Here is a 27,674-nt window from a genome sequence, read left to right as displayed (position 1 = left end):
TGAAGTCAGCATGCTCTCCCAATACAAACACCCAGCATCTGAAGACAAGTAGAGAACAAGTCATGACAGCGCACGGGTATTATTTCTGAAAGCTAACAGTTTGTTTTTCTGCATCATAAAATTGAATGCAGTCCATCCACTTTTTTAGAACTCCTCATTTTTCTGCTGGAAGTTAAACAAGGTCCTAATTCATGTGCAGAAATTTATTCCTGATTCTCTACCAAGTGGTAAAAGCAAGAGTTAATTTATTACCAGCTCCAACAGAAGACATTTAAAAACTGCTGCTTTTTCACATGTGTACCACTCACTGGATTTCAGTCTTCTGGCCTCCATCCTTCCGCTCTTTAGGGGACAGCTGGTAAAGTCAACGTGTCCACCAGGTATTTTCATCAGTGGAACTGTGATGGTCTATTCCTCTCTTTGTTGACCCACAGCAAATGAAAGAATTTGGCTTCAGCTTCAAAATGCCTGTCCTGTTTAAGAAACAGAAGCTCAGTGCTCTCCCTCCTTCCTCCATGAGGCTACTTGAGAAGGGAAGCCAAGAAAGAAGCCCAGCACATCGCTGTGAGGAGGGCCGCACTGGATGGAGCTAGCAGGGGAGGAGGGAAGGCTGAAAGTTGAATGCCGCATGCTGCTCTTCTTTCAGCAAGGACCGTGGGATAGAGCAGTGCACTTTGATAAGCCAGGAAGCAGGAGCTTGGGCAAGAAGAAGAGTAGCTATGCGATGGAAAAACAACCCCAAACAGGAAGGCCTAAAGGCAAGGAGGAGATAAGTTGTCTGAAGCTTGGTATGGAGAAAAGCACTTGCTGAGGGCTGCGATATACTGGCACTGCAGCTGGAAGGAAGAAGCAGAAATTATTCTCTCCTGGGAGGTCCAGAGAATAAAGATCAGTTCGTGAACCATGGGGTCTTGGGGGGAAAGAGACACAAACTGTCCTCCTCAAGCATAACCACATGGATGTATGGACAAAATCTCCCTCCTTTGACTCTCTCACCTGTATGATTTAAATAGCATAAATCAGTAATGAGGAGGGCTCTCAGGAACCAGTAGCACTTATCTCTCAACTCAAGCAAAAAACCTTGAAAATTCCCTTGAAACTTTTTTTTTTTTTAAATTTGGCTGTACTGATCTATACCAGCCTAGAAGAGAACAAACGTTCCTTACAATTGCATGTTACCGGCAGTCCTAATTTACTATGGTGCTCAGATTACAGACTAAGACAGCCTACTGATTTTTACTCATTTACAGTTACCTGTATGTGTGCTCCTATTTCGGTATCAGTTGTGGGTTTTTAATACTACACTATCTTGTAAAACACAGTACTTTGAGAAGATTTGTAAGACTATGACTTATGTAAATGCCCACTATTCTGAAAACTAGGTTCTACTGAAATCTGTAAAACCTGAATAATACTGCTTTTCCCCACTTACCCTCAGCTATTACAAACATAGTTAGTGACTTTATTGAAATGTAAATACAGAATCCCTTCTTTTAACAGAGAAATTATTCTTCAAAATGCCCAGAACCTCAGCCTACTCCACCCTCACTACAGATATTCAGACCTGATGTCTGCAGGCTACCATTGCCTCACGGTGTATGTGCGCTTCCTACAAGCTACTATTGCATAGCTTGCTAAGCTTCGTTTCAGTCCTTGATTTGTTCTCCTTGATGCAAACTGTCAAAAATACTTAGGCAAGATAAATCATTCCTAGAAAACGCAGAACTTTATTCCTGTGAGAGCAGCAGTGCTACAAAGTTGCCAATATCCTACTTTGATGTCAGCTCTTAACCGAGAGAAGGAGGTGACTTCTGAGGCTGTAAGTGGTACTGATGGAAGGCTAATGATACTGATGGCAGTTTCCCTCAAACACTGCTGATCTGAACAAAATCAAGGCATTTCGCAGTTAGCGAAGGACTCTGAAAATAAGGAAGATAGCTCTCCTAATAATACCCTTTCTCAAACTGTCATCCTTCATTTCCCCTTCACTGCCTCCCAGCCTTGTCCAAAAGCATGTCATTAGTTGCTACCATCACCCTCTTAAAACACACAGGTTCTTGTTCATGTGAATAGCCTTTTATCTTCAGACTATCTTTCAGAAACGGCTATATCAGAAACTCACCCAGCGCTCCCTACAGTCCCCTGGTATTTCTACTTTGCTTCCCTTGTTCTTTTGAGGCATTTTCCTACCCCTTTGTAAGCAGCAGGTACCGCAGCTGGAATGGCACGTATCAGTGACATGGATGATTACCTTCACCATTTATTTGCTCTGCCTGTCCCTACCCACTGCGTAAAAACATTAACCAACATAGCTAGAGTTTATAAAGAGGTCTTCCGATCATTTACTGCACCAACTGCCAGACAACATAGCATCACTTTATTGATGCCAGAGAAATTAAAGAGATGTACAAGACTTGTCAGTCAGGATACCACTAAATGTCACTTGTTGAAATGTACCTGGAATCTCAAAGTACAAAAATATACTGTGACCACAGTGCTGCCCAGGCCTGTGTAATGTCTGTGAGTTCCCTGTTATGGACAACCTTTTACTGGCTAACTCCCCAGTTGTGTCTGCTACATAACAATTAAAAAAAAAATAATCCTGCCCTTAATACTTTTCATTCCATAATTTTCTAACTGGATTCAAATGGATTCCATAAAAAAAAAATTATAAAACTTTGCAGTAAGGTAAACATGTAAGAGAGCTGGATGTGCTTTTTTGTCAGAATAGTGTGGTTTTAGCTTGTGAAGTGTTGATGTATTTACTGTTAATACACAGTTGATACAACAATATGGGTCGGTATTGACATTTGCTTGTCTGGAAAATGATTTACATTGAAGATAGCGATCATCATGTTAGTGACGTTATTTTAAAATGTCACTAAAAATTAAAATTTTATTCTCGTATTTATAATATAGTTTAAAAACTTGCTTTCAAACTTTAGCACATCATTTTGAATGAAACCTCTTCTCAAATTTCAAACTTCAAGTAATGAAGGATTTACTGCATAGACCTAGCACCTTTTTTTTTCCCCAGTTCTAGTTGTGCAGATTTCTACTTCTGCTTGGTCCTACTATGTGATTTATTTTCATTTCACTAATTTTCAGAATGAACTTACCATTATGTACATCAAGTGTAAAGGGCTACCACAACTAAGTCAGCTGTAACGTCCTCTCTGTATCACTGGAGTATTTAAATAGCTGTCCTCGCAGTAACAGAGAAACTACATACTTAGTAATAATACTTCTGTAGCTATGGGCTATGATGAGGAGATTTGAGAGCAAATTGATGTCTACCCAAAGGCAGTAAGGTCCTAATGAGAAAGTAAATATAATAATGGTATTATTTTAACTACAAGGAGTGGAAAGTAACATTTTAGGGACTGCTTAAATGAATTCACCCTGAATAATAGTACAAGTAATCGCAATAGTAATACTCTTTTCACACACTAGTTTAAGCTTGATGAAATATCTGAGTAAAGCATTATTAGTGATGAATTAGTAAAAAAGTATGTTTTCTTTGCTTTCCAAAGTTTTGAGTCCTGTAATAGGCCATCTGCAAAAGCCTTTCTATATTTACTGTGTGATGCTTCTTCAAAAAATTACTTGCATTCAGGCAAAATAATTTCTTCCTACTGTCATTATAAGCTATCAGATTATGTGTGGGGATGAAATGTTGCCTTCAAATAGATATGAGACCACTGACTACTGTCTTCAATCAGACCTTAGCGAAGCCAGATTCTTCTTGGCTGCATTTAAACCAGCTCTATACACTGTAATTTTACGGAGATAAGTCAGGGGGATCAGATGATGCACTAGTAGAGACCAAATAATTGCACACTGAGCAAAGATGCATGGTGGAAAATTTCTCTGTGGTGTAGAAGAACTGAAAGAGTTCTAATCTTTGAGGTAATTTAAAAAAAAACAAACAAACAACTAGTTGTCATCAAACTAAATGACAATATTTTTCCAAAATATACTGGTTTTGGCAGTGGCGGAGTTAACTTTCTTCACAGCAGCCTGTATGGGGCTATGTTTCAGATTTGTGCTGAAAACAGTGCTGATAACACAGGGATTTTTGAGTTGTTGCTGAGCAGTGCTTACACAGAGTCAAGGCCTTTTCTCCTTCCCACTCCACCCCACCAGTGAGTGGGCTGGGGGTGCACATGGAGCTGGGAGGGGGCACAGCCGGGACAGCTGACCCCAACTGACCAAAGGGATATTCCATACCATATGGTGTCATGCTCAGCATATAAAGCTGGGGAAAGAAGAAGGAAGGGGGGGACATTTGGAGTTACAGCGTTTGTCTTCCCAAGTAACCGTTACACGTGATGGAGCCCTGCTTTCCTGGAGATGGCTGAGCACCTGCCTGCCCATGGGAAGTGGTGAAAGAATACCTTGTGCTTTGCTTGCAGATGTGGCTTTTGCTTTACCTGTTAAGCTGTCTTCTTCTCAATGCATGAGTTTTCTAACCTTTACCCTTCCAATTCTCTCCCATATCCCACTCTGGGGGGATGAGTGTGCAGCTGGGTGGAGCTGAGCTGCTCACCAGGGTTAAACCATGACTCAAACGGAGTCCTGCAACTAAAAGCGTGGATATGTGGTTTTTCCTGAAAGGGAATCTTTATCAGTGCGTTTGTAAGATATGACTTGTCTGGATTCTGATGCTGACAACAGCTTATTGCTAACAGCTGAAGAGGTTTCTCCCCCGACTTGTTTCATAATCACACCTCTTACAGGCTTCAAAGCCAAAAATGGTTCATCAACTCAGATTCTGATTTTTTCTGCTAATTTGGTGATGATACGCTTGCCGCAGCTTTACAGTCTAGAACATAATGCCATTCACTACATTTACTTACCTTGGAGGTGGAATTTGAGAGCTCATTACCAAAACTCAGAGGGATTCTTATGGCTTAAGATGCACCTATACTGAGTTCTGCAGCACTTTTGTGTCTTGAAAGACTCAGCTCCTTGTTCTAGAACAGATGAGGGTAACTACCACGCTGGCTATCTAAAGAACAGAAAATTGTGTGTATCCAAAAAACACTAAGTAGATGGTAGTGCTTCTGCAGCACAGCCGAATGATGCATTTTTCACTGCACCAGAAGTAGGCTTACTTTTGTGTACTGGAAAAAAAAAATGCTAATACTGAGGAGAGAAACGTTAATGGAGCTAAACTGAAGTTTGCTTCTCTGGTGGATTTTAAAGGTAAAAGGTAGTTCACAACTGAGTCTACATTCAGTCCGGTTAGTTTGGTTACCGGTTGCTGCCTTTCCCGGTACCGTTCTCCTTGCCTCTCCATTCCAGCGTGGAGGTTTTTCTGTCCGCACCCGTGTATTTGAGCGGCTCTCCTCGGGCGTGGCGCGGGAGCCCAGGCGCTCGCGTACGGACTGGGTGCAGGTCTCGGCGGCCGCGTCGCGCCCGTACGGGCTATGGACGATGGTGGGGCTGGTTCTTTGTGCAGCGACGGGACGCCGAGAGCACTATGAGAAGAACAGGAAACCCAGACTGGTTACTGGTTGGTCCAGTTTCGGGCGTGCGGGCGCAGGACGCGGGGCGCTGCACGCCTCAGCCTTTCATTCCTGCTGGATCCGCCACAAACAAACTTGCCCTGAGCTTCAGGCCCGGGACCCCGGCGTGGGCTCGGCTTCCCCCGCTGCGGCCGCAGCTCCCGCGGCCGCCGCCCTTCGCCGGCTCCGGTGCCCCCCCCATCCCCATCCCCATCCCCCCCCACCCCCCCGCCGCGGAGGTCCCGCCCGCGCCGCCCCCCCCCCCCCCCCCAACCCCGCGGCGGGGCCGCCCTCCCGCCCACCGCGGCAAGAGGAGCCGCTCCGGCGCGCCCAGCCCTGCACAGCGCCCGGCGCGGGGAGGCGGGCGGAGGGAGCGAGCGGCGGAGCGCCGGCATCCCTGGTCCCCATGCCGCGGCGGGCGGCGGGAGGCTGCTGCTGCCGCCGCCGCCGCGGGAGCTGCGCGCCCAGGCAGCCCGGCCAGCGCCGGGGAGACGCCGGCACCACCGCCCGCCCGCAGAGCTCCCGCCGGGGCTGAGGGATCGCGGCGCCCCGACTTGCCCCGGGAGCGCGGGGCACCCAGGGGAGGCTCGGAGAAAATTACAGTGACTGGAAAGAAAAACCAAGCAACGCCCCCGGCGGCGCCCTGCCCGGCTGCCGCCCGCCGCTTATGCTCATTCGGGGGGACCCGACCACGGCGGCGGATCCCGCAGGATGACGGGCGATGAGGAGCCCTAAGGCGGCGTCGAGGCTGGCCGCCGCGGGCTGCGATGAGCCCCGGCGAGCCGGTGCCGGGGGTGAGGCCGGGAGCCAGGTAGCCGCCGGGAGCCGGGCAGCCGCCGCCCGCCCGCCCCGCCGCCCCGCGCCGCCGGCCGCCCCCTGCCCCGCGGGGGCCATGGCCGGGGAGCGGCGGGTAGCCCCCGCCGACACCGCCGGGCCCGGCTGCAGGTAAGGAGCCCGCGCACGGCCGGTGGCGGCCGTCGGGGCCCGTCGGGGGGTGGCTCGGGGTCGGGGCTCCCGCGGGGGTCTGTGCGGGTGCAGGAGCGGGGCGGCACGGCTGCCCGGCTGGCGGCGGTGGGGCGCCCCGTGAGCTGTGCCGCCCTGTGCCGGCGCCCGCCCTCAGCCCGCCCGCTCCTGTTTCTCGCCCCGGCGGGGACGGTCTTCCCTACCGGGAAGCATCTACCCTCCGGGGCAGTAAAAAGAAACACGGGTGGGTGGATGGGTGGGAGTAGAGGAACGGCACCTCCTCCCCAGCCCCCTCCACCACAGTCGCGGAGCAGCGGGAGGGGCAGGGCCCCCGCCTCCCCCACCCCCGTCCCCCACGCGTCCCCCCACGCAAACCTCCCCGCGGGGAGGGCGGGTCCCGCCAGCAGCCGCGCCCGGAGGCCCCGCCCCGCCCGCGCCCCGCCTCCCGGTGGGCCACCGCCCAACCCGCTGCTCCCCCCGACGGCGGCGGCGGCGGAGCCGCAGCCCATTGGCTGACGCGCCGCGCGGCGGCGGTGAAAGCAGCCAATTGCGGGCGGGGCGGAGGAGGCGTGGGTGGGTGGTGAGTATTCGAGGGCGCCCCCGTCCGGCGGGGTGGGGCGGGACTGGCCTGGCGCGGCCCGGGTATCTCGGGCCAAAGCCCTGGCGGGGTGGCCTGGGCCTGGGCCTGGGCCTGGGCCTGGGCCTGGGCCTGGGCAGGGAAGGGAAGACCCTGCTCTCCGCCGCCCTTGTTGCTTAACCGCCAAAGCGCGGTTAAGCACCTCTGGCCTCCTTTCCCCCAGCCCCTTACAATTCCTTCTTCACCTCCCGTAAGGAAATGCGGTGCCGCCTCCCAAAAGGAATGGGAACGGGTAGGCTGGTTGTTAGAGGGAGATTTCATTAAAGAGAACATTAAGGAAATCGGCACCTGAATATTCTTAGGCAAATTAGAAGCTATTTGTCTTGTAAAGAATGGTAAATGTCTCGTTAACTTGACCACAGATATTTGAGAAACCTCTTCATGCTGATGAGCCTCTCCTTTGAACTGTAATGGTTTGCACATGATGGTCTTAGGCAAAAAAAAATCTGTGTCTCGTTGCTAGCAGATCTGAGAAAATCTGACTTTTATACTAAAAGCAATAACTAATGGAACCCATAATATCTAGTAAGACAGAATGCCTTTCCGCCGTGGTCATGAAGTTACACAAGAGCAGGAATACTAAATTTCTGCTGCTAATCATAGCCTGCATTCTTGTACAGCTTTAATCTGAAAAGCTCAGATTCTGCTGATGGTAGGGATAAGAATGGGGATGTTTCAATTTGATTTCTCCAAAGTTAGGCTGTTTAATCTGTAATTAGACATCTACATAAATTATTTTATTTTCAGAAATGATTAGCGCTCAAGGTCAATAACAGTTATATTTTCTTGTCTGTTCTAGTACAGTGCACATCTTTAAATGACTCTCCATGGGTCTAGCTGCCCAGATTTTGACAGACAGTTCTGAAAATCTGAACTTGAGTGTTGATAGACAAGACAAGATTATAAATGTAAACTTTCTTGCTTACATTTCCTCCAAGGCCTGTGCTTATGCTTCCAAATGAACTGCCAAGTTTTGCCAGTTCTGATCATTCACAGCTCCTGTTTGGTTAAGATTACAATGTAAAAGCACATCCAACATCACACAGTAATGCCTGGCAAAGGATGACAGAGTCCATCCAGATCCAGATGGACGGCCAGCTGATAATTTCTTTCACTACCTTTCTCTCCCAGTCATACTGTTTCCCATATATGTTATAAATGGGATTTGTTCAGCCAAATTTTACTCTCCTGGAAGTTAGTAGACTTTCTAAAAATTAGGCAGCTGGGCTTGGTGAGTTAGCTAATTAGGGACATAATGAGGCTGATTTGTACCATTTTTAGGTATCTGATCAGGCAGAAAATAGATACCTGATATTCACAGAAACACAGGGTGGCAGGGGTTGCAAGGGACCTCTTGAGATCATCTTGTCCAACCCCCCTGCTTGAGCAGGCACACCCAGAGCAGGGGGCACAGGACTGCATCCAGGCGGGTTTTGAATGTCTCCAGGGAAGGAGACTCCACAGCCTCCCATGGGCAGCCTGTGCCACTGCTCTGGCACCCTCACAGGAAAGAAGTTTTGTCTCACGTTTCAGTGGAACTTCCTGTCTTCCAACTTGTGCCCATTGCCCCATGTCCTGTCATTGGGCACTGTTGAAAAGAGTCCAGTCCCATCATCCTGACTCCCACCCTTTAGATATTTATAAGCACTGGTGAGATCCCCCCTCAGCCTTCTCTTCTCCAGGCTGAACAAACCCAAGTCTCTCAGCGTTTCCTCATAAGAGAGGTGCACCAGCCCCCTGACCAACTTGGTAGCTCTCCGCTGGACTTGCTCAAGCAGTTTCCTGTCCTTATTACTCACCTTCAAGTGAATATGGGTAGCTTCTTTTCTTTCATTGACTGTAGAGGGAGCCATGGCAATTTGCTTGAAGTAGGTGCTTCCCTTGAAGTTTTCCAACTTTTTTTGGCGAGACAAGCACTACTCTTGGCGTACAGAGAAAACCTACAAAATTTACTACCGTAAGGAGACAGCATAGGTTGAGTAGAATACGTACTGAAGTGAATTATGGGGGGAAGATTAACTTTGAAGTAGCAACTGGCTTGGAAGCAATCTCTTTCCGACTGAATTTTGATTGCCTACAGACCTTCTGGGATGCTGCAGAGCATCGCCAGGTATATAAAGCTTTTTTTAATTTTTTTTTTTTTAAAGGGTTGCAAAAATCATTGTTTCTTCTCTCTCTCCCCCCCGGGTTTCCCCCAGACGACCCCGGAGGAGCGAGGCGAGGGGAGGCGACAAGATGGGGGCGCGGGGGGCGGCGGCGGGGGCGCTCTCCGTGGTGCTGATGCTGGGGCTGGGGCTGCCGCCCGGCGCCCTGGCCTGCCCCCAGCCCTGCGCCTGCTACCTCCCCACCGAGGTCCACTGCACCTTCCGGTCCTTGGCAGCCGTGCCGGCCAGGATTTCGAAACACGTGGAAAGAATCAATTTTGGGTTTGTATGGCGGCTTGTAGTAAACAGTTTTACGTTCTTGGGTGGGGCGGGATCCTGGAATGCTTCGCGCACGTGCGGACTATGGGGATCTCTGCATGTATTTTTAAATTAGAATGGCGGATGTGGGTGATTACTCGCAGGCACTGTGTTTCAAAGGCTGTTTACTGGTGTGGAGAATGTTTTAACGTATCCCTCACGTTCCAAAGAAAAGTTGCTATTAATTTCAAGTAAATATTTATATCGTAGTGTCAGTTCTTCTTGGCAAATAGTACGTGTAGTCTTTTGTAGTGTATGAAAAACTATACTGAATTAAACCTACTATGTGATTTCCACTAAATGTTTAATTTTATACCTGATGTAAAAAGTAGAATAGGAGTAAAACTCTATAATGTGGCCAGGTCGCATTTTGGAGAACAATGAGATGTAACTTAAAGCAGTGCAGTGAAAACAAAGCCATTCCCTTGCCTTCAGAGTTTTGGTTTTTTCCAAGGAACTTAAGCACAATATAAGCAGACATCATTGTTTTGGGGAGAGATTGCTCAGGCCCCAACTCACTTTCATCTGCCAGGGTATTGCCAACTCACATCTACCTGTCTCTTGTGGGACGAGGAAGCAAGGACAGCTGGTAGGCCACACATCACAGAAGTGCTGCGTAAGGTCATTGTGTGATATGGCATGGTGCAAGAGTCACAGTCCTCTTTCTCTTGATATCAGAGCTGCCTCACTGCCAAGTATGAACTCACCCTGACCACCCCAAGGCCTGTAAGTGGTGATTGATCATGCAATGACTGACAGTAGGGACCTTGATTTTTTTTTCTTCGTCTGTAGTTAAAATGTCTATCTACCAGCACTTTATCCACCTAAAGCCTAATTTTAGCCTCAAAATGCTCTTGTATTAAGTAAATCTGTATTACAGCAATCTGTACTTTCATGCCATTTTTGAGTTAAAAATGCCTCTCTCTCCTCCCAGATTCAATCCCACATGTATTCACAGTCACCTCTCCCCCGTAGGTCAGCATTCTATGGCAAATTCTAACTCCAAGTTGCTTTTGAAAATGGGATGTAGGCTTCTAATTTATGTAGGTGTTCTGGCTGTCTTTTAATGGGAATACATTATTTGATACTGCTAGCGTAGAAGCCCTGTGCTATCTTTGTATTTCATCACTACAAATGACATTGTCTGAATTATGTCCTTTCCCAGGAATAAACAGTGGTAACTATCTGTTGTTCCATTTCCTTCATTTTGGAGAAGAGGTTTTCCCATATTTCTAAGGTGCTATATATTTAGAAGGAAAAGATTATTTTCCTAACTGGAAATAATTTAGGAAAATTTCTTATTTCAAAAAGTTCATATTTTTAAGAAGGGCTGGTGTTAAATAAGGAATTTTCATAGGATGACTGCTGTAAGCCTAGAGGATCTGTAGTAGGACTAAAAATATCAAAACATTAGCCTAAATTTTTAGAAAATTCAGAATCTTTCGATAGATGGTGAGGTTCTAAAAGTATTTCGCCTATATTCAAAGTATTTTAATTTCTCATTGTTTCTTCCCTTCCTTTCTAGAAAGTATTAAAAAATAGGAAAAATCTTCAAAAACTGATCCTTAATTTGGAGACTTCAGGCCCAGATTAGCTCACATATTTAATTTTATGTCTACATATGGAAAACCCAAATGGAGAGCTAGGCTGCCAAACTTAAGGCTTCCATATTGGCAAATAAACCTGATCTGTTTGTCCAAAGTGGAGTTGAATTGTTTTCAAAAAGTATGTTCTCTGTATTCCTTCTTTAAAAGGAGTTTCTAGGCTCAAATTATATAATTGGAAGGTCAATTCCTAGATCTTATGTAGTTAGTTGATGTAGCCAATTACATGTTGTAACAGTAAGTGAAGCAGGATGTGACTTCCTGCTTCTCGTGCTGTTTGGAACTTATCCATTTTTAATGTCCTCTCTCCAAATTTTTATTCATTTATTGTTAGATGCTGTTTTGGCAACACTTCAGCCCGTCAAGTTTGCCAGGCTCCATAGCATCATTGGCTGGCTACAGGCCATTATTTATTACCATTCCATAAACTGAGCTGCATGGAAAGACATACTAACAACTATTAGAACTTAAATGCCTACTTATTGCTCTTACTCCTAAATTATGGTTTAAGTGGCACAAATTGAGTTAAAGAAAATCTTAATGTAAACATGAACTAGTGTACTTAGCCTTGTAAAAATGTTTCAGTAACTTCTGGCCCTTTGACAGTGCGTTAAGATCCCTCCAATTTTTCCTGAAAGTTAGGTTATACTGATTTTACATTTGCAGTCCATGACAGTCAGTGCATAAAATGTAACTGCACGTGTGGTTTTTTCCCAGGTTTAACAGTATACAGGCTATATTCGAAAACTCCTTTGCAGGACTTACAAAACTGGAATTGCTCATGATCCATGGAAATGACATTCAGAATATACCTAATGGTGCTTTGAAAGATCTCGTGTCTCTGCAGGTAATGCTCAGGTCTTCCTAAATTTCATAAATTCTAACTTAGCTGAATAACAGAAAACAAAAATAAGCATTTATTGTAGTGCCTTTCTTAGGATTAAGATACCGTTTTCCCCCCAAGTACATTGGAGATCTGTTAAATATGCTGATGTCTTATTTGATAATGCCAACTAATACTCAGCTATATTCTCCCTCTTTGACCAGCATATCATTTTTCAGTGGCGCAAAACATATTTGAATGCAGAAGCAAAACTTCTGCATGCTTGCTATTCTGTTTGGATTTAGATCAGAAACCAAAATTAAACTCTCTTATTCTTTTTCTTTTTTTTTTTTTTTTTTAGGTTTTCAAAATTAGTTACAATAAATTGAAAGTCATAACTGGCCAAACTCTCCAAGGACTTTCAAACTTAATGAGACTGCATGTGGACCACAACAGAATCGAGTTTATTCATCCAAATGCTTTTGATGGATTAACGTCTCTGAGACTGGTCCACTTGGAAGGAAATTTGCTCCAGCAGCTTCACCCTGACACCTTTTCAACATTTATGGTCCTTGATTATTTCAAACTGTCAACAGTAAGACATCTCTACCTGTCTGAAAATGCTCTTAGGACCCTGCCTGCAGGGATGTTTCAAGGCATGCCGCTGCTGGAAAGCCTCTACCTTCATGGGAATCCATGGGCCTGTGACTGCAGTTTAAAGTGGCTCCTTGAGTGGAATGAAGTTTCTGGAGGTAAGAGCAAAAATACCAATGCTTCTTCAACTCATAATATTAGATGTTTTTTTCCTATTCTGCATATGGATGGTTTTGTTATTTCCTGAATATTATTACTCACACAATGTCTATGTACACTATTATGCTCCGTTACCATTCTATAAATGCATGTATTTAAAAAGCAGTGTAAAGAGGAAGCGATTGTGTGCCACTAGCTAAAAATCTGTACTCGACAACAAAGGAATTAGCTGTTACATTCAAGACACAAAGAGTGATACCAAAGTTTATAATTGGAAGGAGGAGATAGGTTATAACCAGTTTGTGTGTTCTTTTGCACAGTGGTACACCTTTGACTAAGAGCTGGCAATCGTCCTCAACCAACAAAGCTAGTAACTGTGTGCTCTCATGGAAGGTGGGAACATTAGATTTGAAGTTGTTTGGATAAGGAAGGAACAAAAATCAGGTTTCCAAATTCCTGGATGAGTCCTTTAACTTTGATTCTATTAATGTTAAGGCTGTTACGTAATATGCATGCATCCTTCATGTCTAGCTGTGTTTCTTCATTGACCACAACTTCCTTTTATGATTAGGCAAATCCATTTTAAGTATTTTCAGAGGAAAAATACAATCCTGCAATTTTTTTTCCTAGAATAACTGGTCTATCTTTGTTCAGGCTTAGATGTGAGATAAGTATCACACGGCTTAGGCTGGAACACTTCTGTCCATGTCCAGAAGCAAAATACTAGAAGCAAAAAAGGAAAAAGGCCAAAACAGTTTTATAATGCCTCTGTATCAGGAATACACTAAATGAGGGTTTTTTTGAATGTCAGTTTTTGATTTGAGCATCTCAGTTCACCAATGCCCCATCTCAGGTAGCTAAGTGCTTACTAGAGTAGCCCAGAGGGACTGGTGTTTCATCAGAGCTGCTGCTAAAATATTAAGAGGGAATTGTCATTTAATTACAACTGAAGATGTCTCAAATGAGTGCTGGAGTCACAAGGTTTATATAATGATTTGGAGCATGTATGGTGGATGATGGTGGCTCTTGTTGTCTTAGAATATGTAATTCATTGCTGTTTTGCCCTTAGCTATAGGACAATACTTTTAAGAGCATGTGATACTTGAATATGTAATATAAATGTTCCTGACTGAACTGATACTTGAGGCATCTAACTTTCCGGGGAGGTTTAGATTGGATATTAGGAAATATTTCTTCACTGAAAGAGTGGCCAGGCACTGGAACAGGCTGCCCAGAGAGGTGGTGGAGTCACCATCCCTGGAGGTGTGAAAAAAACGTGTACACATGGCACTTCAGGGCATGGTTTAGGAGACACGGTAGTGCTGGGCTGACAGTTGGACTTGATGATCCTAGAGGTCCTTTCCAACCTTAATGATTTGATGGTTCTATCATATTATATTTCACTAACTTACATTTTAATATTCTGGTATACTCTCCTTGATCCAAATGAGTATGTGTATTAAGTGTACTTAAGTTGCACTTTAAGTTATATAACAATGAAATATTAGATGAACTTTCTTCCCTGGTGCAGTGTTGGCTTTTTAGCATTTTTATTCAATTAGATTCCCTTTTTACACTACAACAGTAGTGATTACTGGAAAGAGAAAAGACTTTATCCATGCCATTTTCATGCATGACAAATTTTGTATCTTTATCTAAGTATAATATTAACTTATTTGGGAACTTTGTCCAGATAGAGTTATAAAAGTGCTGTTTCATAGATCACATTAAAGTTCTTCAGACCAGTGTGACCACTGCCAAGCTGATTGTGGGCCAGTTCTGTCATGAAGCATGCTTTTCTTATCTTTGAAACATCATATTTGAGTCTGCAAGTGATATACTGGTTCAGTTAAATATTCCATTTGTAAGAACTTTTCAAGAAAATTGATTTGTCAGTCTGGCAAAGCATATGTTTTTAATTTTAAAAATGGTATGAAATTTTGCCATTCTCTTCTCCTTCTCTTAGCATAAGGCTATAATGCACCCATATATTGTTCACACATTTAAAGATCCCTCATTCCTCAGGAGTGATCAGTATGACACTTATTCCTAGAATAACTGGAATACATTTTATTTACAACATGGTTCCAAACTAAACATGTAAGGTGACATTTGACATTCTAGTGAGCAGAACAACATAAATAAATATATTACTGTTATTTTGCAGACAAGAGTCTTTTTTGGCATTCATAGAAGAGAGAAGTCAAGGCTATCATTTCTTGTTTCAGTGCTCCTTCTCTGTTTTAGTTTTTATTTTATCATTACAGAGTTTACAGTTATTTCAGAGGTCAGGGAAGAGGTGGCACTTTTTTTTTTTTCCTGCTTACAAATAACTTTTAAGTGCAGGAACTAGACAGCAGGTTTTGGTACCTACAGTAGAATGTTTTGTATATTTCCAGACCATTGATAATGAACAGAGGAAAATAAAAAGCTTTGTGGATTATTTAATGGGGAAGTCCAGCATTTCTAAGGTAAACACTGCATTTTTGAAAGCTGAGAGGACCCCGTCCTCTTCACATTAGATCCACAAGTTAGATGGGTAAGCTGTCACTGTACAGATGCAGACTTTTTGACACAGCATAGCTTTTTACTCACTTATAAAATGTTGCTCTGAACACTTCAGTTTCTAGCCATTTTAGTCAGAAGCGGTGAATCTAATTTTCAGAAGGATGGAGTATTCAGTCCTCATTAAAGTCAGCAGAAATTGTGGTCAGTTTGAGAATCAGGCACCCATTCAACTGTGAAAACAAAGAGGTGCTATTTTAAAAGCCTTGCCTTATGCGTCATAATGTGTTCCTCATGCAGTGCTTTTCGCACCTTTGAGAGTTCTCTAACTCTAGAAGAGAGTTCTACAGCTTACCTATGTTTTGTTTTCCCCTCTTCTTTCTTTTTTTTTTGTCTTGCAGGTGTTTTGAAATGCAAGAAGGACAAAGCCTATGAAGGGGGACAGCTCTGTCCTAAGTGCAACAGCCCGAAACAGCTACAGAAAGAAGATATTCAAAACTTGAAAGATATTTCCTGTAGGAAACCTGTCATTCAGTCCTCACTGAGGCAGAATAGCAGCACTGAAGGTGAAGAAGATGGTGACAGTTCTGAACTTCCTCTGGAAGAGCTTCAGTCCTCTCTGTGGAACATTACTCTCAATATGACTGATGAGCATGGCAATGTAGTCCACCTGAACTGTGAAATTAAAAAACCAACAGGCTCTACCAAAATTCAGTGGAATCAAATCCAGACTCAGGAGATTGATATAAATGCTACAATTTCACTGGATTTTGAATGTCCAATGACCCGAGAAAACTATGAAAAACTGTGGAAGCTTATAGCTTATTACAGTGAAGTACCTGTCAAATTAGAGAGGGAACTTATGCTCAGCAAAGAGCCTAAAATAAGCTATCGGTACAGGCAAGGCTCAGATTATGATGCTCTTTACTACACAGGTGTAAAAGCTCAAATACTGGCTGAGCCTTCCTGGGTGATGCAACCTCTTATAAACATCCAATTAAACAGGCGCCAGAGTACAGGGAAAAAAGTGGTGCTATCTTTTTTTACTGTGTTTTCTCAGACGATTCGTACCAAAGACACTGGGCAGCAGAGAAGCTGGGTAATGATAGAGCAAAACCAGAGCACAAGGGCAGTGCAGAGTGTGGTAGAAGGCTCAGAGTCTTGGCTGAGCTGCAATGTGAAAGGCTCCGAGATCCCCTCCATTCAGTGGCTCTTTCCAGATGGGACTAAACTGCAGGCACCATTTAATCAGAAAGACAGCAGGTTTTCCATTCTCAGTAGTGGTCAGCTAATAATCAAAGCAGTGAGCTACACTGATGGTGGTTTGTACCACTGCATTGCCCAAGTGAGAGATGATGTTGACATAATGGCTTACAGACTTCTAGTGCAGCCTCTAGCTATTCAGGTAGCTGATTCAGACGTAGCGAGAGTTGAAAAAAATGTTGGAGATCCAATAGTTTTGCCATGCAATGCAGTTGCCATCCCAGAGCCACAGTTGAGCTGGATTCTTCCAAACAGCCAGGTACTTAATGATTTATCAAACTCCTCAAAAGGGTATGTGTTGGACAATGGTACTTTGCTTATTCCAAAAAGCCATGTCAGTGATAGTGGCCATTACAGATGTGTGGCTGTCAATCAGCAAGGATCAGATCAGTTTGTTGTAAGGGTGACAGTAAATAAAATGGTGTCTGACAGGTCATTTAAAAAGATAAAGCTAAAAAAGCGCCTGCACTCAAAAAGTTCATCAAAAACAAGAGGGCGGGTCATAGATGATAGAGAGGGATCAGGGGCAGGAGGGGTGGATGAATTACCACGAAGAAAGAACCACCTGAAAGACAGGGAAATATCCTTTAAAGAAAAAACTGACCAGGTGCCAGAGGCTCAAATTAAAAAGGGGAAGAAAGGCAGAAGGAAAATGAAAATCTGGAAAAGTACCGATAGAACACAAGACAGTAATGTTGCTGAAGGCCGGAGAGTATTTGAATCTCGAAGGAGAATTAATATGGCAAGCAAGCAGATTAATCCACAGCATTGGGCTGACATTTTGGCAAAGGTCCGTGGGAAGAATATTCCTAGAACAACGGCAGCTACAGCCATTTCTCTAACAACCATGCTGCCACCAGTCATGCAGAAAACTACTCCAGTCCCTCACCCAGTAGCCAGCCCTCCACCTTCAGAGGAAGCAGCTGATATGGTAGATTCCTCTGCTGATGCATCACCTGTGGGTGAAGATGAGCCATTCTTGGTCACTGTTTCCCACAACACTAAAGCATTTTCAGTCCAGTCCATATTAACAAGGTCAGAAACTGAACCAGTCTCTGACCACAGGGCTTTAGAAACACCTGCAAGTATATACTCAGCAGAAATCCCTGTATCAGGTCCATATTTGACTCCCACGACTGCAACTGTGCAACCTGAGGACCAGCAGCATCTTGATGTCAGAACTGATAATTCAGTTGTGGTCAAAGAAGATATCCGTGCTCTCACTGAAGAACCTCAAACCAGACAAATTGTAACAAACTTTCCTAATATTCAGAGCAGTTCATTCACAGTGGAAAACATGGATAGAACTGTACCTTCAACATCAGAGGAAAATTCTGCTTTTGCTGAGCTACCACTTAATGCCACTGTGCTAGCTGAATCTCAGGCTGTGGATCTTCATAGCGTCTTGGAGACAAGTGTGAAGTTAAATGAAGTGGACCCGATGAGTGTTGACACCATAATTTTAACACCTTCTCAGTTATATGAGATAATCCCAACAGATTCTGTAGGCACTACTACCATTTATTCATCTGTTTCTCCATTTGTTACAGAAAAGAGCAATGACTTGATACACCAGCACGAAGAAGTAGCCACAGATAAGACAAAGATGGCAGACTTAAGTACAAGTTTTCCAGCTGTCACATCCATCAGGGTTCAGGGCAAGGAAGAACCTGAGACCCACAGGCATACAGTGACTCAGGAAAGCATGTCCAACAGTCATGTAGAGAGTTTTCAGGGAGGAGAATATAGAAACCTGGCTACTCCAACACCAGATCCCACACTCATTTTGCAAAGTACTAATGCTCTTCATAAAACAGCAGAGGGGATGAAAACTGCTTCTTCCATCAGTAGATTGACCACTGTGGCCACAACAACAGCTCCCTATAGAAAGACCATGCCTTCAATTGTTACTCAGCATGCTAGAAAAAGGCCTTATGGGAGAAGGAGATTGAGGCCAAACAGAATCCGACAAAGACCAAAGCCTTTGCCCCGTATTGTTTTCACCACACCTGAAGTTGAAACTGTGACCAAAACTTCTTCTGCAACTCTTGGAAGTCCTGATCTTAAATACAATGTCAAAATACAGGCTAAGGAAGAGGAGCATATCGAATTCACTCCTTCATTAGTTACTGATCCGGTTGTCTTAGAGAAAATTACCAAAATCAGAGAGGTGGTCACAACTTCCTTCTTTAGGCCTACTGCTTCTCCACCTGAAACAAAACATGTGACACTCTCTACTGCTTCTGAAACCTTGGCACTTCCAGTGACTCCACCTGTCATGGTTTTATCATCATACATTGCACATGATGCAGTTCCTACAAAAGAGTCAAGCGTACCTCAGAAACTAGAGCAAAGTGAAGTGCCAACATACCACTCATTAGACGATATATCTGAGAAGGGCATTAAAGCAGATTCTAAAACTATGCATAGTAAGGCAGAACAGTCAAGCACCACAACTTCTCCTGAGCATGTGAACAGCTTGATACTAGCTACAAAACCAGAATCTCAAGAAAAGCCTATCCTATTTGACTCAGAACTTATGGTTAATGAAATAACTGCTGGAACATTCCAGCTGATATATCCCACTATGACTGACTTAAGTATTCCTGTTGGCACAGTGGAAGTTTTTAAGGACCTCTCGGTTTCAAAGGAGCCATGGAAGCCCACAGTATCTTTAGAAACACCAGCAATAACTGAGCCACCTCTGCAGCATGAGATGATTACTTTGTCCTCCTCCAGCATGACAGAGGCTCAGACTTTTCCACTTAGAGAAACAAAGAAATCTGTTGCTTCTCACACTGGGACAAAGCCATCTCCCATGGACAAAAACGAAGCTATGTCACATGTATTTCATCATGATCCTACTTTGCGGACAGCCGAAAAGCTTTCAACTACGTCCACTGCCTTTACTAAGCTTACAAATCTTGCCACTCTTCCCCCTTCAATTTCAAGCACTTCACATCCTTCTCTTCATTATACCACTGAGGAAAGTAATGCCTTCAATCAAGAAGAGTTCCCAGAAGCAAAACAAGTTGAAGGACATGGTGACAAAATGGTGGTGAGCTCAAGTCAGAATGTACACCCTACTCCTTCCTCTAGCCAAAACAGGATTAGCATACAGTCAAAAGAGGAGCAAATCAAAGAGATGTATAATAGCAAGTCAAACAACAGTTTACTGCTAAATCCAAGCCTTCCCCATCCACCCGCTGGAATGATACCAAGCCTAAACCAAAGACTGCCCATTGTGCCTCCAAAGCATATTCCAGTAAGAGGCACAGTGAAGCCTCCATATATTGTAACACAAGGTCCATTTCGCTATTTTATAACACACCAGCCTCTTCACTACACAAACAAACCAGAGATAACAGCATATGCAGCGCATACTATTCAGGACAAAAAACCTTTTGCCTCTCAGAGAGAAACAACTGCCCCAACACAAGCCTCTCCATTTCACAAAACAAATCCATTCACTGCAAGCAAGTTCGGTAATCAGGGTCAGAACAGATACAATATTAATTCAAGATTTTTTGGAAATAACTATGTTCCAGATAGCAGAGGCACAGCAGGGAGACCACCAAGTCAAGGGAGCCCATATTATCCCAGTTCCAGAATGCCATTCTTTTTCAACAGAACAAGGATATTCCCTCACTTAAGTATGAATCCTAAACCAGTGGTCCCTAGTCAACTAGTCCCAAAAGACACAAATGAAAAGAAGGTTGCCCAGGTCTCCCCTACTAGGATTACAGTACAGAAAGCTACAGCTCTCCCAGTGCCTCCAATGGCACATACCACAGCCACCACATCACCACCACCAGTGATTTGGAAGATTACCCCTCCAGCCTTTCTCTCTCAGCGCACAAAACCACAGATATCCACTACAGTTCATCCTTTTAAAAATGTCCATCATCGTCATCAAAAATTTCCATCTGTGCCTTATGTGGGAGGCATTGTGCCACACAATTTGACTGTCATTCAATCTTCCACTAATTTCAGGATACACGGAGAAAGACCTAAAATTATTACAAAAGGGTCTCAAAGCATATCCATCCTTGCTGAAACAGATGCTTTTATCCCTTGTGATGCAGTAGGGGAACCCAAGCCTTTTATTACTTGGACAAAAGTCTCTACAGGTAAGACAGAAAAATGTGTTCTTCCACACAATTTTTTAAGGGTACAAATACCTCGGCTGTTGCATAGAAATGCAATATGATTTCAGGAATAGTCCAAAACACTGAAGAATAATTTCTGTCTCTTAATCATTATAGATAAAATGTGACTAGTTGCAACTAATCATTACAGGTAAAAATAACTTTGCAGTGTTTCTTGTAGTAGAAGAAAACCTCTACCATATAATGAGTTTCTTTTTTGAAGGGAGAATAGCAGCCAACTCTGATTATTCACAGCAGTTAGAATTTATGATGACAGTGCTTGTGAGTATGGGTTTGTTAACATTGCCTTCTTAAATATTGATGTGTGTGTCACCCCCATAAGCAAAAGGAAAAGAGAAATTATCTAAAGATTTAAGAAGAATTCTAACGCATAAAGCCCTTAAAAATTCCCACAGTGTACAGGCTTGCAAGCTAGTATGGCTAGTTCTGCAAAAGGAAAAAAGACCAATTTGAGCTATCGAGAGTGTCAGAAGATGTCATGTGATCCACCTGACGTTGTAGTTGGTGTTAAATAAATCTAAAATCTTCCATAAGCCTTTTTGAATGCAGTGATGTGTGTCTTAAAAACAAACCGTTTGACTTTCCATTTCTTTCTTTCCTCTCACCTTCCCAGGAGCTCTAATGACAGCCAACACCAGATTACAAAGGTTTGAAGTCTGGAAAAATGGTACCCTCCTTATCCGAAATGTTCAACTCCAGGATCACGGGCAGTATTTGTGCACAGCTCAGAACCTGCATGGCATAGACAAAATGATCGTTGTGCTCACCGTCATAGCCTATCAGCCCAAAATTTTACTTTCCCGCTATCGAGATGTCACGGTCTATTTCGGAGAGACCATAGCAATGGAATGCCAGGCTAGTGGGACTCCAAGCCCACATATTTCATGGATTTTCCCAGATAGGAAGATTTTGCAGACAGTCACCACCACAGAAAGCAGGATAATGCTTCATGAAAATCGAACCTTGTCTATCAAGCAAGCAACTTTTTCAGATCGAGGAGTTTACAAATGCGTAGCAAGCAACGCTGCAGGAGCTGACAGCATTGCTGTGAGGCTGCACATTGCAGCTTTACCCCCCATAATCCAGCAGGATAAGCAAGAGAACATTTCCTTGCCCCTTGGTAGCAGTATTAACATCCACTGCACTGCCAAAGCAGCACCTTCTCCCAGCATCCGCTGGGTGGTCTTTGACGGCACGCAAATCCGACCTTCTCAGTTTGTCAATGGGAATTTATTTGTTTTTCCCAATGGAACTCTCTATATTCGCAATGTCTCTCCCAAGGATAGCGGGACCTACGAATGCATTGCTGCTAACATGGTGGGAGCTGCCAGGAGAACAATACAACTCCACGTGAAGAAGCATGCATCTAATGCTAAGATCACTGGGAGCTCTCCTCAGAGGACAGATGTAACATATGGCAGCATCCTGCATTTGGACTGTAGTGCTTCTGGTGACCCCTGGCCTCGAATATTATGGAGGTTGCCTTCTAAAAGGATGATTGATTCCATACACAGGTAAATTACTATTTGAGATGTCACAGCTAAATTAGAGTTTAGATGAACTTACAGAAAAAGACCTTTCATATCTGTACAAGTTTCATTCTTGAGTTTTGAATGAGGCCCCCTATCCTTAAGTAAGGATTTGAAATTATATCAAAGGATAGCCAAGTCATAACTTTGCAAAATTTTCTTGAAAACAGTAGTACTATTGAAAAGTCAGCTTAAAGTGTTTAGGATAAGCTGCCACTATTTGTCATTTACAGCCACTTTTAAATGTAGTAAAAAAATCCAATGGCAAAAATTAAGATACAGACCTTGTGTACTGCTTGTTCCAATGCCTTAGTCTGCACGTAACTGCATGGGTGCCTTTTTTTTCCCCAGGAGAAACTGGATCACTGAATTTTGTTTATCTGTTTTACAAGTCATTATACACAGTAAATATGGGACAAAGATATAATCTTAAAATTATTTAAGTAAGCATGATAATTTTAACATTGTTGTATAAATAAATGTTACCTTGCAATAAGGTTTATGCAAACCCGGTTGCATATAAAGGCATAAAACAATACCTTTTCCAATGTTTGCAATATCAAGTAAAATATCACATCTCCAAATCTACAATAGCTGTTGTAAGGCTTTGCTGAAAACACAATTTCTTCTCTACAAATTATTCGTCACTCACTCTTTCAGCACTATAGATGGATGAGAAACCTACTGAAATCAAAATGCACAACTGTCAACACCTTTCTTAATAGCTCAATGTAGCCATGATTTTTTTAATATTGACAAAAATATATTTAGGTAACCTGTAGATAGCACAACTTCCAGAATTCATTTTGTGCCTCATAGTGATAACAAAATACTTGGGTTTTGTCATCTTCCCTCATGAATTTTATGTGGGCTGTTTTTCAAATATAGGAGATCATCTTTGGGGACAAAACTGGGGCTACTGAGGAAATTAGGTTTGATCAAAATACACCAATTCCATAGTGAAGTGGAAAGGAATAATAGATTCTTAGCACACTGAAAATCTTGTTTTCCATATTTCAAAGCTTAGCAATATTTTGCTTCTTTGTGATTGTTCTAAAGGTTTAAAATGTTACACCTGACGCCAGAGGAAGTTGCTCATCTTGATTTGTTTTTAGCTGAGGACCCAAGTGCCAGACTCCATGGTTATGGTCCGTATAACTTTTTGTGGTGTATATCATTCAGAGATCCCATATTTGAATATTACAGAATGCTGTACATGCATTCTGAGTCAAAACTACCATCATTTGGTATTTATGGTTGTTTAATCGTCAAAACCACCGTTAAAGTCATTGAATGGAACAGAGTAGTGTTGCTTGGTTATAAGTGAGCAGAATTTTTTTTTCCTTTTGCTTTTTGGTGGTGAATATCTTGGACATTTCAGCACATCTAATTATCTAACAATAGCAACTCTCCTCTCCTATTTTTCAGTACTCTTGAGTTGTTCGTTTTTCCCCCCAGATTTCACTCAATAATTAATACCTAAAATGTGATTCTGCAGCTCATGTTCTGTTCTTTTTTCTTTCCTTACAGTAACTTGGAGACTAGAATCAAGGTATTCAGCAATGGGACTTTGGTTGTCCATTCAGTTACAGATAAAGATGCAGGAGACTATTTGTGTGTGGCCCGCAATAAGATCGGGGATGACTATGTGGTCCTCAAAGTGAATGTGATGATGAAACCAGCAAAAATAGAACATAAGAACGAGAATAGCCACAAGGTCAAGTACGGAGGGGACCTGAAAGTTGACTGTGTAGCCACAGGTCTGCCAAATCCTGAGATCTCCTGGGGTCTCCCAGATGGCAGCATGATCAATACCTTCATGCAGTCAGATGACAGCGGCAGCCGGACAAAGCGGTATGTGGTCTTCAATAATGGAACCCTGTATTTCAATGATGTTGGACTGAGAGAAGAAGGGGACTACACCTGCTACGCTGAGAACCAGATTGGGAAGGATGAGATGAAAGTGCGGGTCAAAGTAGTGGCTGAGCCTGCAACTATCAGGAACAAAACATATGCCATTCTTAATGTACCCTATGGTGATGTTGTCACAGTAGCATGTGAAGCCAAAGGAGAACCCACTCCCAAAGTGACCTGGCTCTCTCCAACCAACAGGCCCATTCCTGCCCTATCTGACAAATACCAGGTATATAGGGATGGCACCCTCCTCATCCAAAAGGCCCAAAGATCTGACAGTGGTAACTATACCTGTGTAGTGCGGAACAGCGCTGGAGAAGATCGGAAGATTGTCTGGATCCAAGTTAATGTTCAGCCTCCTAGAATCAATGGTCATCTCAGTGCAATAACATCTGTGAGGGAGACAGCCATCAGGGACAGCCGGAAACTTATTGACTGCAAAGCTGAAGGCATCCCTGCTCCACGGGTCTTATGGGCTTTTCCAGAAGGAGTAATCCTGCCAGCTCCCTACTATGGGAACAGGATCACTGTGCATCGCAATGGTACTTTGGACATCAGAGGGGTGAGGCAGACAGACGCAGTGCAGCTCATATGCATTGGACGGAATGAAGGAGGGGAAGCAAGGCTGATTGTGCAGCTCCTCATCACAGACCATTTGGAGAAACCCTCCTTCAGAGACCCTGTCAATGAAAGGATCACTGCCATTGCTGGGCACAGCATCAATTTGAACTGCTCAGTCCAGGGGAACCCCAAGCCCAGCACAAGCTGGATCCTTCCCAATGGCACAGAAGTGCTGAGTGGCAGCCGTCTGCATAGATTTTACCATAAGAGGGATGGGATCTTGCACATCAGCAGCCTCTCCGCTGAAGATGCTGGGACTTACCGCTGTACAGCCAGGAACTCAGGAGGTTATGTGGAACGGGTAGTCTTCCTGAAGGTGGGACTCAGGCCAGAAATCAGCAACCAGTACAACAACCTGGTGAGCATCATCAACGGAGAAACTCTCCAGCTCCATTGCATCACCCAGCCAAACCATCGGGCGCAGATCTCCTGGACGCTGCCCAATGGGATGGTCCTCGATGCCCCCCAGGCTGTGGGTCGCTTCTCTCTGCTGGAGAATGGCTCGCTGACGGTGCGCGAGGCTTCTGTATTTGACAGGGGCACTTACCTGTGCAAGGTGTCCACAGAGTATGGCACTTCTGTTATGAATGTGCCTGTCATCGTGATAGCCTATCCTCCCCGGATCACCAGTGAGCCAGCACCCGTCATCTACGCCAGGCCTGGAAATTCAGTGAAACTAAACTGCATGGCCATTGGGATTCCTAAAGCAGAAATAACATGGGAGCTTCCAGACAAATCACATCTGACAACAGGAGCTCAATCCCGTCTGTATGGAAACAAATTCCTCCACCCTCAGGGGTCGTTAGTCATCCAGCAGCCTACTCAAAGGGATGCAGGCTTCTACAAATGCACTGCTAAAAATATACTAGGCAGTGATTCGAAAACAACCTACATACACATATTCTAACACTAAAACGAATGCCTTTGGCCAGATACTAGTGTTCAAGTCACTGCCAAGCGAGTGCAACAAGAAAAGTACTGCTTGCAACAAAGCCAGGAGGGCTGTGGGCAGAAAAAAAAAAGGAATTAATCCTGTTTTCATGCAAAGTGCATTGCTTTTGTACTCAGTATGGTAGTATGTCCCTGCAATAAAAAGAGGCAGTAGACATACTGAAATTGACGAGACTAACATGTTGGAAAAGGTCTTTAAATTGTTAAGACAGTGTGGTGTGGTTTTTCATGCTATTCAATGGCATCTGAGACCTAAAGTACTCTATTCTTGTCAATAGTCCAGAGCTATTCCTTGTTTTAACAAGCACCTTAAAAGTACCAAAGAATTTATTAACTGTTAATAAAGGAGCTGCAGTGATAGAAGTGCTTTAGTAAAACATAATTTTCTTTATAACCTGCAGCGCTTTTACATAATCTAGCCATATAGAGTATGATTACTAACCTTTCTGTTCATTCTCCTATCAGCTCTTCAAAATCAAAGACTAATAACTTAGCAAATAAGAGTGATCTATTTTAATAAAAATACATGCAGACGTTAGTTACTTTAACATATGAACAAACCTTTTCCAGCTACTAAGGATGCTACAGTCAAATCATTCATTATATATTTTATATATATTTTTAAATCAGACTATGAGACTAGAAAGAGTAACGATGAACATGGTCTCATTTTATAAATTATTGGTCTTTACAAGACTCTGATACATTACAGTGTTTTATAATATTAAGGTCAATATACTGTACATTTTATAATAAAAAATATTTTCCAAAAAATGTATTCACTGTGGTTTTCGTTTTGTTTTGAGAGAACAGGGAACTCCAAACACTGAGAGTATAAAGTTAAGTCAAAAAATAGAAGTCATATAGTGTTATACATACTCTTTGTCTTTCTAAACATTACGATTTCATAATAAAAACTTAACACTTCTGTTATGTATATTTCAGGATACATTTACAAGTTCAACAGTTTTTCTGCAATTGAGAATGGTTTATTGGATAAGGTGCATAATTTTTACACGATTTATCAATTATGCTATTGAAATAATTCCTACAAAATGCTGAATGCGCCCATGTTTCAACAAATTACTCCAATCAGAATTTGGCAAATGTTAACTCACTTTTAAAAGATATGGGTTCTCTGAGCTATTCCTGAATTCTTAAAGTTCTGATTGTGCATAGAAATTATGCTCATGTTTTAGAATATGATGAGAATAAAAGTTTTAGTTTTATTTTTATTTTCTCTATTGATTAAAACACAGCAGAAAGTAATGTAAGGTATTACTCTAATAATTACATTTTGTAAAAACTGTAAGCAAATATTTCCTCACCCCACAAATTTATCCAGTTGAGGAAAATTGTAAGCTGTTGCAAAATGTATATTTATCATCATGATAACAGAACTGAACTACTTGAAGAAAAAAGTATTTGATTAGAAGGAGGATGTTGAATTAAATGACAAGGACAAGGTACAAGGGGCATAATTTATGTGATAGAACATTTTCTAAAACTTATTTTTTAAAAAGTCAGTGCTGCCTAAAACATGGTTTGTACACAAGCATTTATTAAGGTTGCAGTTATGTCACTGGCCTAATTAAATAGCACTTAATTATGTCTTAGCTTCTCTTTTATGCTTTAAACCCTTGGGCCCTAAATCAGCAATTCAGTGAAGCATGTGCCTAAATATCTGGCAGGGATGTAGCTGCCTGTGAGATTAGTTAACGAAGAAAGGAACAAGTATTCAAGATTTTTAACTAGATTGTTCATATGGTCTTTTCTAATCTGGCTCTTTTCCTTGAACATGTCACAGATTAGATATGTCTTTAGTTCCTTTACTTGATTTTAGCACTTTTTTATTTAAAAACAATGGTAATACAATTTTTAATGATAATACATCTTTTAAAAGAGTCTGAAGTCAGCATTTTAGCATTGGAGTAGGAGTCAAGCACTGTTATTCATTTGTCTTTGCAATC

The 27,674-nt window shown here is 42.9% G+C and overlaps 1 protein-coding gene across 1 annotated transcript; it reads left to right on the top strand.

Annotated features, from left to right (window-relative positions):
- Window positions 1–6,130: 6,130 nt before the first annotated feature.
- MXRA5 (matrix remodeling associated 5) lies at window positions 6,131–26,926 on the top strand. Its single transcript, XM_075094802.1, has 7 exons — window positions 6,131–6,455; window positions 9,309–9,536; window positions 11,894–12,023; window positions 12,361–12,751; window positions 15,659–20,650; window positions 21,303–22,203; window positions 23,749–26,926. Exons 1-7 carry the CDS (start codon window positions 6,232–6,234, stop codon window positions 25,658–25,660), a joined length of 8,778 nt encoding a protein of 2,925 aa, XP_074950903.1. The 5' UTR covers window positions 6,131–6,231; the 3' UTR covers window positions 25,661–26,926.
- The last annotated feature ends 748 nt before the right edge of the window (window positions 26,927–27,674 follow it).

This window comes from Phalacrocorax aristotelis, chromosome 1, assembly GCF_949628215.1.
Source record: "Phalacrocorax aristotelis chromosome 1, bGulAri2.1, whole genome shotgun sequence".
Classification (NCBI taxonomy): Eukaryota; Metazoa; Chordata; class Aves; order Suliformes; family Phalacrocoracidae; genus Phalacrocorax; species Phalacrocorax aristotelis.
The sequence above is the reverse complement of the archived record's forward strand: the minus strand, read 5'-3'. Positions and strand labels throughout refer to the sequence as shown.